This window comes from Vulpes lagopus, chromosome 9 (genome assembly GCF_018345385.1).
Source record: "Vulpes lagopus strain Blue_001 chromosome 9, ASM1834538v1, whole genome shotgun sequence".
Lineage (NCBI taxonomy): Eukaryota > Metazoa > Chordata > Mammalia > Carnivora > Canidae > Vulpes > Vulpes lagopus.
Window position 1 is genome coordinate 25,632,465 of NC_054832.1, and position 14,869 is coordinate 25,647,333.

Genomic DNA, 14,869 nt, shown 5'->3' on the forward strand with positions numbered 1-14,869 from the left:
AGGGAAAATAAAATATAGTGATAATTATAATATTTTAAAATATTTCTGCAAGTATTTAAATGAATTACAATGCCTATGGATGTTTATAAATATATTTTTCTTAACTTTTATTCAATGACTATAAGACAAAAGATCTTAGTTGTTTAAAGTTAAAGGTTTTTTTTAATAATTGGGTTCATAAAGGATACACTGATAATTTATTTCAAGTTATGAATTGAGCACTAAAAATACACATTTTGGATTTGTTACTACCACTTAGCTCTTCTTTCATTATGAAATATTTTCAATAACTGAAGATTATATAGAATAACAAAACAAACTTCATAGTATCTGTTATCCAACCTGACAAACCTTAATATTGTGTCATATTTGCTTCAGATCTCTTTATTCTTGTGTTAAGAAATATAATATGAAATATAAGGGGTATTCTCTTCAGGTCTATCAAAAGAAGTACAGATTAATTCCACAAGTTTACATGGCAAGGATTAAGGAAGTCTTTGGTAGAGAAAGAGAAAACTGACAAATTAGCAATATACAGGTACTTGGAATCCTCCAATAGCTCTAACAAAATTTGGAAATGCATGCCAGGACCATGTTATTTACTGGATATAGACTTGATATATGTGGATTTCATTATAGTGGAAAGGTTGAGCCCTCTATGAGTCTTTCATCTTACAGAAGAAAGAAAGAAAATGGCCTCGTCAGTGGAAAAATTTACAAGGTGCCTGACACCAGACAGTGAAGATCTGGGTGGCCAGCTATTTATTGGGGTTCTCTGCAAATGCTCTTTGCAAATGCTAGATGCTCGTCTAGGCCTTGCAACTATGAGTTAAAAAGTATTGGTCTTATGCAGGATTGAACTTTAGCACCATACCAATCTCTCCATGTGGAAGGGCCTCCCCACACTGTACACAAGGCAAGACCCAGCTGGCTGACTATCCAGGCAAACCATAATGAGCACTCAAGACCATTTTTAGTCCTCCTTTTTTATAATTGCTCTCTCCTAATTCTGAATTTGGTGCTTATTTTTTCCATGTATGTATGTTTCTAGGTATTTTCATGTTTTCTATCACATACACATCTTTTATCCTATTTTCATAAAAATTATCTATTTCCATCATGTACATATGCTTATGAAATTCTTTCCCTTTACACTGTTTTTAATGATAGAGACATGTAGACCTAGTTTATTAATTTCTTTATTATATTCCATCTCATGACTGTATCACAGTTAATTTATAAATTTTTGGATAGACAGTTTGTTTCAGTTTTACACTACCAAATATGTTTCATAATGAAATGAAAATTCTTTTGCATACATTCCTGAACATAATTGTGAAAGTCCTTCTAAGGTACCTATTATATACCTAGGAATGGAATTATTGGGTCAAAAGGTATGAACCTCTTGAACCTAACGTATTGCTAAGTTCTTCTCAGAAGAGGTTGCACCAATTTATATTCTCAACAGCAAAGAAAGTTTCAGAAACTTCACATTTAAAAAAAAAATTGAGATATAATTGATGTATAATCATATCAATTGTATTAATTTTAGGTGTACAACATAATGATTTGATATATGTATATATTGTAAAATGATTACTGCAGCAACCATGGCTACACATAGTTATACATTTTGTGGTCTATGTGATGAGAACTTTTAAGATCTATTCTCTTAGCAATTGCAAATATACAATATATTATTGTTAACTAGAGTCACCATGCTATACATTACATCCCCAGAACTTATCTTATAAATGGACCCAGATATATAAATGCCTTTTGATCACCTTCACCTATTTCACCAAACTGCCATCCTGGCCACTGAAAACACCAATATGTTCTCTGTATCTATGAGTTTGGTTTGTCTATTTAGGTTACACATATAAGTAAAACCACACAGCATATATATTTGTCTGACTTACTTCACTTAGCATAAAGTCCTTGAGATCCATATGTCACAAATGGCAGGATTTCCTTCCTTTATGGCTGTATATGCCATTGTATATGTACCACAGTTTCTTTACTCATTTATCCGTTGACAGACACTTAGGCTACTTCCATGTTTTGGCTCTTGTAAACAATGCTGCAATCTGCATGGTGTGCAGATACCTTTTCAATTTATGATTTCAAGAAATCCCCCATTTTTGAGGAACCAGAAAGTTTCTTATCACACTTGAAAGTTGTGAGTCTCATGAGGATTAAATGTTATCACATGTCATTATTCTTTTCTCCAGTTACTAGTAAGTTGAACATCTCTTTTCTATTTTCATACCGAGGTTTCCTTTGGTTAATTGCATATTTCTACTGTTGCACATTTTTCTAGTAGGTTGCCTGTTTCTTTTTTTATTTATAGAAAACCCTTTTTATATTATGGATAATAATCCTTTATTCTTTTTCCATATTGTAGTAAAAATCTTATCACCAACTTTGGCAAACAGTTTCACTCTATTTCTGGTTTCTTTTCCTATACAAAAATTTTAAATATCAATATTTATCCTTTCCTCTTCTTCATGCTTCATCTGTGCTTTTTATGCCTTGATTTAAAAATCTTTCCTTATTATGAAATCCTAAAGGCATTTTCCTTAACTTTTTCTAAAGTTTTAAAGTTTTGCTTTTGATTTTTAATCTCTTTAATATATATATGGAGTTTATTTTTGTGGAGGCTAGGAATCTAATTTTTTTTTTTAGTGAATAATCAATAATGCTAGCACCATTTATTGACAAGACAATGCTACTGCTGTCAAATATCAAATCTCTTTATCACTGTTTCTGACTTCTCCAGTCTGTTCTATTGGTCAGTTTTTCTATCCCCAGGCCAAGACTTCTCTGAATTTTACTACTATAGCTTTAAAATAAGTACTGATATGAGGTAAGCAGAGTACCCCACCTTATCCTTCTTCACAACTGTCCTGGTGTCAGGCAGCCCGGGTGGCTCAGTGGCTTAGTGCTACCTTCAGTCCAGGGTGTGATTCTGGAGATCTGGGATTGAGTCCCACATTGGGCTCCCTGCATGGAGCCTGCTTCTCCCTCTGCCTCTGTCTCTGTCTCTGTCTCTCTCTCTCTGTGTCTCACATGAGTAAATAAATAAAATTTAAAAAACAAAAACAAGGGATCCCTGGGTGGCACAGCGGTTTGGCGCCTGTCTTTGGCCCAGGGCGCGATCCTGGAGACCCGGGATCGAATCCCACGTCGGGCTCCCGGTGCATGGAGCCTGCTTCTCCCTCTGCCTATGTCTCTGCCTCTCTCTCTCTCTCTCTCTCTCTCTCTCTCTCTCTCTCTCTGTGTGTGTGTGTGACTATCATAAAAAAAATTAAACAAAAAAATATTTAAAAAGAAAACAAAACAAAAACAAAAACTGTCCTGGTGTCTATTCACCTTTTTAACTTCTATTTTGATTTTAGAATTAAGTTATTTCTGCCTGTTGAATTTGATTGGGATTGCATTATATTTATGAATTATTTGGAATAAATTGAAGTATGTATGCTATTTAATCTTTCCATCTACTATTGTGGCATATCTCTCAATTTAGTCATGCTTTCCTCATTGTCTTTCAGTAATAGCTTTACATTTTCTTTATAAATTTTTCTCATCTAAAGCTTAAATATCTTGTAGTTTCCATTGTAATTAGTCATATTGACAGTTGTATCTAATAAATGGATTTTTTGTAACTATTTAATCCCTAGCAACCTGCTTAATTATTTCATTTGTTATCATACTTTTTCTATGGATTTTTTTGGATTTTCTATGCAAACAGTAGCAGTTCTTGTTTTATTTTTTAGTTTGTTGTTTCTTGTGATTTTTTTTTCTAGTCTTTATGCTCACCCACCCCTCATCCTCTTGCTTACTGAATAGGGTAAGAAATTCAGTACTATCAAATTAAGACAGTGGTAGCCATTGTTCTTCGGTCATTACTGATTTTAAAGAGAATGCATCTAATGTTTTACTGTTAGGTATGATACTTACTATTGGTTGAGGTAATGTTAATAAGAGCTAACATTTTTTAACTCCTTGTTTTCAGGGGCTTTTTAAGACTATTTACATACAAAAATCATTTACTTCTAAAGAAGTTTTAGCACAGTAATGTTAAGTAATTTGCCCAATCCTATGGCAGAACTAAGATTTCGTTCAGAGTGTGTTCCAGAATGGATTCTTAATCAAAAGTTACACTATCTATGTGTAATTTTATCAATTATAGGAAGTTCCCTTCCATTCCTGATTTACTAAAAATTGCTTAACCATATGGACTTCAATTTTTTCAACTGCCTTTTCATCAGCTATTGAAAATATTACATGGTTTTCCTTTGTAAAGCTCTTCATTTGGTAAAATATATTATACTTTTCTAACATTAAAATATCTTCACATTTATAGGATAAAAGCAATTTGCTATGGGTTTTTTTTTTTGCTTCTAGTATATTTTGCTGATTTCAGTGCATCAAAATATTAAATTTTTGTAATTATGGTATATATTGCCATGGGCTTATTAAGATCAATTAAAATTTTATTGTCTTTGGTCTCTTAACATGGAATTAATCTATAATTTTCATTCCTTATAACTGTCTTTGTCTAGTTTCAATCAAGATTATACAACCCCCTAACTTTGGGAGAATTCTTACTTTTCTAGTATTTAGAATAGTTTGTATAAGAGAGAATAGTTTGTATAATAGTTTGTTCTGTTTCTTAAATATTTGCTAGAAATTCCTATAACAATAGGAACTTAGTGATTTGAGGGAGTAGAATTTAATTGGTTTATATCTATCCAAGTTTTCTACATTCAGAGATTTTTGAAAATCTCCTAAGAATTATTTTCATCCAATTTTTAAGGTTACTGACATAAAAATATTTGCAGTATTTTCTTACTTTGTCACTGTATGTTTTTTATTAACATTGTTTAACATGTGTTAATATTGCTTTTATTTACAATATTTATTCCCTTCTATTTTCTCTGGATTTGCTTTTGCTTTTTTAAAGTTTGTTGAAATAAATACTTATTAATATTTAGATTTTTTTCTCTTTTAATATGAACTTTTGTGGCTATATATTTTTCCTAAGTACCACTTTACTTGCTTTGCAAAAGTTTTAAAATGTAGAGCTTCATTATCAATAATTCTAAGCTTGTCCTAATACCACTGCATTATTATTTTTTTCTGCTTAAGAGCTAGTCAGAAATAATATAAATTAATTTCAATATATAAGTAATCACACATTTTTAATTTATTTGCACTGTGGCAAGATATGTATGATCCCAATTCCTGGGCATGACTGCTGTATGGCCTGTGGTATGGTCAATTTTTATGACTGTCCCTCTATGGGAAGCAAAAAGAGCACATTTAATTGATAGGTGAAGGTATTTATATATATCCATTAAATTAAGCTAATTATATTTCTTAAATATTTATATCCTCACTATTTTTTAAAAAAACCTCCTTGGTCAAGCAACTATTGAGACACTTGGGCATATCTATTACAATTCTTAATTTTTAATTTTTTTTCTTAAATTTTTGGCCATTTTTTTATATGTTATGGGAACTTATTTTCAGGTACATATGAGTTATATGTTTCTTTTATTGGTGCATTGAATTTACTCCATTTATATTTATATGCCTTCAGATCTTATTTTGTGCTTTCTACTCCTTTTTCTGTAATTTCATTACCTGATACTTTCTTGTTTATTTGCATGTTTATTTACCATTTGCATCCCCATTTACTCCACTACTCCCGACAAATACACTGAAATACAAGCTTCTTCAGAGCAAGAACTCTGTTATACATGGCTATACAATTAGTGTCTTACAATAGTGCCTACATATAATAATTAGATGGTAATTATTTAATTGGTTTTGAGCAAATTCAAGAGGTGTTTTCTCATTTTAAATCAAGTCATAATTAGAAACCTAGAATAATAGCATTAATGAAATGTAGGAAATCTTCGAGATACATTTTTATTCTGCATTTTATAAAGAGAACTTTGCTCTTTAAGAATAGCTACTTGTATCTACAAGCTAACAGGCTTGTAAATAAGACCTAGTTTAAAGGGAAAACAAAAAAACAAAAAAAAAAACAAAAAACAACCAAGGAAAGGAAAGGAGAGGAGAGAAGAGGAGAGGAGAGGGAATGAAGGGAGGAAAGAAAGGAAAGAAAACTGTAAGCAAGTCAGTAAAGCTAGGTCCTATTGTAAAACATTTCCAGAGATCACTAGGAGAAAAGATACAGGGAAAATCCCACGAATTCTACCATTCTCAGGGCAAATGGTACTAATGGATTCCAGCATTATGTCTTGTGGAAGCTAGAATTGACTTCACAATCTTTTCTCTACCTAACATTCCAAGTAGCCATTCCTAAATCCATGTAGTTAAGCACTTGATATAAAAGCTACTCTCCATCTTTCTTAGCTCACGGTAGGTGCATTCCTATTTCCCAGGTTGATCCATCTCCATGAACCATTATTTCCAAAAATCTAAGATTTATGCTGCCTTAGGAAAAAGGCCACAAACACAAGTTTTTAAAAGATAAAATTATTCATTATGTATCTACTCTATTCTAGGTACAATGATCAGCTCTTTTTTTTTAAGATTTTATTTATTTATTCATGAGAGACACAGAGAGAGGCAGAGACACAGGCAGAGGGAGAAGCAGGCTCCTCATAGGGAGCCCAATGTGGGACGATGTAAGACTCGATCCTGGAGCTCCAGCATCATGCCCTGAGCTGAAGGCAGACGCTCAACCGCTGAGCCACCCAGGCGTCCCTATTAGCTCTTTTTAATGAATCATCTCTATCCTTCCTGTGAGCAGACTTATAAATGCAACAAAAATACCGAACTAACAGAATTAGGTGATAAGTATTATTACCCTTGTTCTACATATGATAAGACTAAGGATCAGATGATTAAATTAATAAAATTATTATGGCTACTAAGAATAAAGGCAAATAAAAGTAGAAAAAAGTACAAACACAGAGAAATATATAATCATGCCATAAACTTCGGTCTTTCTCCCTGAATCCGGCAATAAGTCCCCACAATACTCAGCTGTTAAACCAATACCTACTTACACACAATTTCACGAAGTCTTATTTTTATACTCTGGATAACATTTCTTTCTGATGTTTATACCAACTTCAAGTTCCTGACACTCCCTAAATCCAACCTAATTAATTCTCTGGACTAGTCCTCATAACTCTCATCCATAGGGAAGTTCCATTCCCCACTTCAAAGTTGCCTGGGTATATTTTTTTCATCAGCCTCTTTATTTCCTATTCTTATTTTGAAAGATGTTACCTCTTTCATTCTCTGGTTTCTTAAACTAATAAAGTGTTCCTTATGTCTATTTCTGCCATAGAGAGACATTTCAGAATTTTCATGAAATATGCACCGCCCCAAAAAAACCCTGAGATATGCATTGAAGGCCCTGGATAGTAAAAAGCTTTTCCTTTATTATTTATAATATATGTCCTATACCTTCACTTGAGCATGTTCTGTTGGCACTAAAAAGTAAAGCTTTTAAGTCTTGACGCACTCTAAATACATAATGTTTTTAGTAGGCTTTTTATTTAAAAGCAGCACCTACCTCTATTAGAGCTCACACCAGAGTATAGTTACCATTATTTGTATTCCTACATATCTTTCCATTTCCCCCTTGAAGATAGACATTGAATCTTATTTTCGTTTGTGTGCAAATACACAGTAGTTGTGCAATGAACGAATGCTGTATTTGAACATTGCAAAAATACAGCCCTGCCGACCCTGCCAACGTAGGTTCTGGAAAGAATCGCACTTTATGCTATGTAAAGCAAACTGCGGATATGCTTTTATGTTGTAGACAATAGGAAACTAGAGAAGAGAAGTAGTCATTCGGGGCTGAAGGAAATGTTTGGATAATTTTAAAACAGTGTCTCCATGAAGAGTTGTTTTTTTGTTTTTTTTTTGTAAATTTTTTAATTAGAGTTCGATTTGCAAACATATAGTATAACACCCAGTGCTAATCCTGTCAAGTGCCCCCCTCAGTGCCCTTCATCCAGTCACCCCATCACCCCACCCACCTCCCCTTCCACTACCCCTTGTTCGTTTCCCAGAGTTAGGAGTCTCTCATGTTTTGTCACCCTCACTGATATTTTCACTCATTTTCTCTCCTTTCCCCTATGATCCCTTTCACAATTTTTTTATATTCCCCTTACGAGTGAAACCATGTGATGTTTGTCCTTCTCCAATTGACTTACTTCACTCAGCATAATACCCTCCAGTTCCACCCACATCGAAGCAAATGGTGGGTATTTGTCGTTTCTAATGGCTGAGTAATATTCCATTGTATACATTGACCACAGCTCCTTTATCCATTTATCTGTCTATGAACACAGATGCAGTGAAAGACCGAGACACCTGCACCCCAATGTTTATAGCAGCAATGTCCACAATAGCCAAACTGTGGAAGGAACCTCGGTGTCATGAAGAGTTTAAATCAGGCTTAGTCTTCCTTGTAATTTCAATGAGATACTGTCTTAACACATTTACAGTTGAATAAATATTTAGAGTTTAAACAGTACTCTCATTTGCATTATTTCATAGTTATTTTTTTTTTAGTTATTTTTTTTTAAATTTTTATTTATTTATGATAGTCACAGAGAGAGAGAGAGAGAGAGAGGCAGAGACACAGGCGGAGGGAGAAGCAGGCTCCATGCACCGGGAGCCCGACGTGGGATTCGATCCCGGGTCTCCAGGATCGCGCCCTGGGCCAAAGGCAGGCGCCAAACCGCTGCGCCACCCAGGGATCCCGCATTATTTCAATATTAAGACCATTTTAGATTATAATGTTAATAAGTATGTCTTAAATATTCATAATTATAACATTTATACAAATGTGACTCATATAGTAGTAATATTTGTAATCTTTAAAAAAAATAAATTGATTTTGATGGAGAGAAAATAAATACAGCTTTGTGCTACTGAAGGGGACCTCCTGGCAGCTGTGCTTTAGCTGGCAGGGGATGTGAATTTATGCACACCAATATATATAGTGGAAGACTTATTACTAGCTGTTTATATACAGTATAAGTTAGCCACCTGCTCTAAGAACCTTAAAAGTATCATAAATTACTTTCTAAATTAATATACCAATTTAAATTAAGATATATATTTTTACACAGAGCAACTTATTACATTTCAATATTACCCTGAAGTATTCTGAGGGCAATCATTTAATTTCCATTGCAAAAATACTTTCTAAAATAAAAGAGACACATGCATGGCTTATACTTATTCTCTAAAAATCCCCTCAGACATCTGGCCTATGTGAACTCTTGCGCTTCCAATAGGAAGGCCTCTTGGGAATGATTATGATCACTTGAAAGAAATATAATGCATATACATCTTGAAGAGAGTTTAGTTCCTAGTTGCTGACCTCATGCTAGCTGGTATATGCCCAACCACAGATGTCCACTATCCTGGAAATAACAAGCAGTTGGATATTATATACTCTGGTCACCCTTCAAAACCAAAAGTAACATTTAACTACTTCTCATTATGCATACATAGACTGACATTATTCATAATAATGGTCTCTTCATGAGCTTATAGCTCTATGTAGTAATAAATTTTGAAGTAAAATTCCTTTAACAATAAAAATATTTATAATTCTTTTTCTCCCAGAAAAAAAATATATTAGTAAATCAATCATTACATTGAATTCAACAAGCATAATTATCACTATGTCTTGTGCAACATATGACAAAAAACTTCATAGAGTTATAGATATACTTATTTTATATGTATATATAATATATAAAATCTCAACGTCTGTTTTCAGGAATAAAATGAAAACAAGAACATGATACAGCTTTAATTTTTCCAATTGAATCTTCTTCAAGGCACAGTTTTTGGCTTTCTAATTCTTTTTTTTTTTTTTCATTAAAATAAGAATTTAGGATACTTAAGTTGCTGGTGGAAAAATTCTAAATAGTAATGTTTTGTAAATTTTTTTTAAAAAAAACATAGATAAGATATAAGCTTTATTGCTTGTACTTACATCCTACATGCTTTATTTGGAGGATATAAGGCAAGGGAGTCTTTTGCCTAGGATATCTTCAGTAGACACACTACTGTGAAGGCAATAAAATTAATTATTCATAAATAGAATACTATCAACCTGTCTGCCTCACAATTTTTTTCAAAACTCAAATCACCTTTCCATCTACTGCCTAGACCTTTGCATAAGGATTCTCCAGCTGTTTTCAAAATCTCCGGATAATTGCTGTGGCAGATCTGGAAATAAACAAGGACAATATTGTTCATAGAAAGCTACTCACTGAGGATTTGACATAGTATGTGAACACAGTAATGAGATAAATGAATCCTCTCAAAATGAGACTAGCAATATAAAATTGTTGCAGAAGCATGTTTCCCTTTCCTCAAAAAGTAGGGCATTTGTCTATAGATTCACTGATATGTCACTGAAACTACTGGGAAAACTTTAAAGAAGGAAACAGCAAACTTTTCAAAGATAATATTAGGTGGTTACACTTGCCAAAGAGGTAAATCCTTTTAAACAGTAATTTTAATTCTTTCTTTGCCTTTAAGAGACTGTTCTCAGTTTCACGAGGGCCAGCTATAAATGCTAGGTTTCTGATCTACCTAAAAGTTATGTTTGTTTCCCTGCTTCCTTAAGGAAAGGCTCAAAGTACAGTTTTCCTTTTAAAACTATACAAACCAACTCTTGTAACACTAAAGTCCCATTCTTAGTAGCCAAATTTAGTATTCACACTGCTGGTTCTTTTTGGAAAATGGTGTCATGTGAATATTTTACTACCAATGAAGAAATATGGTTTGTTGGATTGATAAATGAATTTTATTGTGAATTCTGAATGCAATATGTGCGGTGCACATTTCATGTGTGTGCACATGTGTACGTGCACTTGGGAGAAGAACAAGTCATTTAGCTTTGTATTGAAATTCAGGTATCAGGTTTATTCGACTTGCACACTTGTCCTCTTCGCAGTACTCATCTCTCTTTTCCTAGTCTGCTCCTTTCTCTCAGTGCCGAGCTTAGATGTCAATTCTTCAGGAAGGTTCCAGAATGCTTCTCCTTGTTCCATAATCATTACAGTTACAAGCATTTATTTAATATGATTAGTAAACTGTAAATGCCATGTTGGCCAGAATATTTTCTGATTATCCACTGCTGTATTTCCAGAGTTTGTTGGGTAGTGTGGGCTCTTACGTACTTATTGGAAAAAAAGAAGGAAGGAAAGAAAGCAGAACTTCATTCCTCTGATAGTTTATTGAAATCACTTAAATGTTTGATTCTGTCATTTCCTCTTTAGTTGATTTGGGAGAAATCTGTGTTCTTTCTAAAGCATGAATTTCTCTCATTTCCTGTGAATCTTGAAGTACTTTGAACTTTGTAAAGTTTTATGCATGGAAGAAATATATTTCCACTGTGGTAATTAATCAGAGTTGGATATATTACAATAAAATAATTTCTATGATAGCCAAACAGTAAGATATTGTTGACTTAAATTTCAGTGATCCCATGAGTCATACTCAGAGATACACCCACCTCCTGGCTTCCCATTAACATAAAATAAATTCTGATGTAGAAAATCACATTTGTTATACTGAACCTGTGATGGCCCTTATATTTTTGTACTATTTCTTAAGGAATCTCTAATAATAATGATAAAATGGAAATATTAAGGCATTGCCCAGATCTGTTAACAACAATTTGTTTTAGAGCTTATTCCCCAAAATGGATGAACTGATCTTTCTGTTTCTCTACGCATTTTTAAAATGTTCTGGCACTCTCTTTAGTTCACTATCTGGATGCACAGAAAACTTACAGTTCCTTTGTTGTGAATGGACTTAATTTTCAACGTGTCTGTTAGTGTTAGCTTTAAAAGTACCTGACTTTAACATAGACTCTCAGCCCAAATGATCATTGTTTGGATGTCATAAAGATTTTGCTGCTATTTTATAATGGGCAGACCTCTGATAGAAAGAGGGGGATGTCTAGAGGAGAGAGATTACACAAAATGATTTCAGGGTAGAGAAAAGTATCTTTTGCCTTCCTCCCAGTGGTGAAATGAACTGAGCTCAACATAGACAGTAGTATCATTTCTCGGTTCAGTCACATGGAATGAGTCTACATTATTTGGGTGAAGAGCTTTTAAACAAAGCAATATTAAATTAAGAAAGTCTTGCTTCTTTTCACAATAATTCATTTGAAATATTTATGCATGGATGATAATACATAATAATTGATAATAAATTCTAAAACCCTATGTTTGACTATATATTAGATACTAATCTTAATGAAGAAACCAATGAAGTTTTTATTCTCTTACTTTTCAATATGAATTAGCAAAATGTCAGATATGATTATGGGCTACTTTGTATTTTGAGCCCTCCAGCAGAGCAGAAAGGGTGCCGGTACTTTTCCATCTGTTTAGAAATAGAAATGAAGAAATATTAAAGGTTTCAAAGAAAATAGTATCTTAAAACAATCCATTTTATATCAACATTATTTTTCAGCAAAACTTCGAGAATCCTGCTTTGATCCAGGCAATATAATGAATGGTACCAGACTTGGAATGGATTATAAATTAGGGTCAACGGTCACCTATTACTGTGATGCTGGATATGTTCTTCAAGGTTATTCGACGCTCACTTGTATCATGGGAGATGATGGAAGACCTGGATGGAATAGAGCCTTACCAAGTTGTCACGGTAAGACACATTGTTTTTTTGTTTTTTGTTTTGTTTTTTTTGTTTGTTTGTTTTGTTTTGTTTTGCTGAGTTTATACTATTAGATAGAATCAGGAAATATTTAAAGCCATTTCTATATTTTTAAAAACCAATCACTTAACATACAAGCCATGCAGAGATTTTTATCAGGGATTTTTAAATTGGATTCATTAAAGAAATGGTTTTGGCAAAGAGCTGATATTCCTGGGTGTCTCTAACACACTGCACGCATTATTGTAGGCAAGCTTACCCTTTCATAAGGGTATTGCCTGTTCTATTCTGTGTTCAAGACTTAGAGGTATGCCTGAAAAGATTAGGTGCTCAGAAGATATTGGCTGAGTAAATGAAGAATGAACACACTGAAAGTGACATTTCAACAAAATAGAGAAATGCAGTGACTTAAATATTATCAAGAACTGGTGATAAATCTTTATCCAAACTACACATTTCTCCTCAAAATTAAGGTTGCCTAAAAGTGACAGACATGTTAGAGCTTCTGAGGCAGCTCTAGCAGCAGGGGGAAGGCTCAAGGACACAGTAAAATGGAGGAAGACCTAAAGTTAGTTTCAAAACAAAATATCAGATATGCAAGTTGCCATACTTACCACAGCTAGAGTTGGTATGGACCAGTGCATTAGATTCAGTTTGATGCAGGAATTGACAGTGATCATAACCAGGAAAAGAATGTTGATCTTAGAAAATGTTTCAGGAAAAATATATTCAAGGGGAAGAGACTTAATGTTTTTGAGATTAAGGAAGTTCCTAAGGAGCACCAGAAACAAAGACATCATCCTCACATAGAGAGTGGAATTTGCTAAACATTTAGCCACAGTAAATGAATAGCCCATTCAGAAATTTGAAAAGTTGATCCAGTGAACACTGTGGGAGTCCTCAGTTAACAGTGGAGCAGGTTGTGATGATGGTGGTTCATGAATATATATTTCTGGATAAATATCAGGAGGATTTTCCAAAACAAGGACCAGTTTGCCACTTCATGGAACTAGTGACCTGTGGCCTTTCCAAAATCCGTGTCTGAGTGTTAAAAAGAAAGTCCAACACAGAGGTTTAAAAATTACTTTAATGAAAAACAGAGCATTCTAAAATAAAGCAATGTATATAGATCAATTGCAGACCATGGGAAATTTTATTTCAAGCTTTTGAAAATGGATTTTATAATTAAATAAAATTATATTGCATGTTAAAAATCATATGCTTGCATACAACTTTATGAGGATATACAGTGGAAAAAAAAAAGGTTCAGTAAGGAGAGAGAAACAATGATATCACTATGGAAAGTTACCACAGACTCCCTAGTCAGCTGAATGATCCTAAAGCATTGTACAAAATTGACATGAGATGATATCATCTAGGGCAAATTTTCCAAACTATGGGTCACCACCAGTGAGTCATAAAATCAATTCACTGGGTCATGACCAGCATCTTAATAATTGCAATAATGTTGAATAAAATAAAAGATAAATACATAAAAAGAAGAGAAAAATATTATAATTCAAAGAACATAGTAAGGATAAACATCATTTTGTGGAACATTCTCAGCTTTATATAGAAAGAGATAAGTAAAATACAATGAATATACCCATGTGGTGTGTGTGGGGGTGTACATATACATGTAGATGTGTATGTGTATATTTGCAATGAAATAATGTATGTTTCTTACTATGAATTTCAGTGAAAAAAAGCAACAATTTTGATATGATGATTAAAATTATGGATTTTTGGTGTCTGTTACACACAGTAATTTTTCCTCAATTTCCTAATAATGTTTTTGCATATTAGAATATATGTGTATGCTATCTGACTTACACAGGCCATTTAACTTCTCTAGAGTCTCTCATCTCTAAAATGGGATAATTGAAATTCTTTACTTCAAAATGTTGTAATAAGAAATAAAGAAAAGGTACATATCTATTAAATGATCTCTCTGTTAATAACAGAACAGCCAGTTAATTCTTGAAGTGATGGTTTCATCTGTCAGAGGATAAAGGGAATAAAAGGAGAAATATACTTTGGGCTTAATTATACCAAAGAGAAAAAAAAATAATCGATGGCAGGAAAGTTTATAGAAAGCCTAAGATAAAGAGGGATGATAGTCTTAAAATTCAGAGCAATGCAAAAGAGA

At 33.2% G+C, this 14,869-nt stretch overlaps 1 protein-coding gene across 3 annotated transcripts in view; it reads left to right on the forward strand.

Moving 5' to 3' along the window:
* Positions 1–14,869, forward strand: part of CSMD3 (CUB and Sushi multiple domains 3) — a 1,188,176-nt gene that overhangs the window by 918,832 nt on the left and 254,475 nt on the right. For all 3 annotated transcript variants that reach the window (XM_041769740.1, XM_041769741.1, XM_041769742.1), the window contains one exon: positions 12,517–12,711. In XM_041769740.1, coding sequence (XP_041625674.1) covers positions 12,517–12,711 — 195 coding nt within the window. The remainder of the gene's footprint in view (positions 1–12,516; positions 12,712–14,869) is intronic.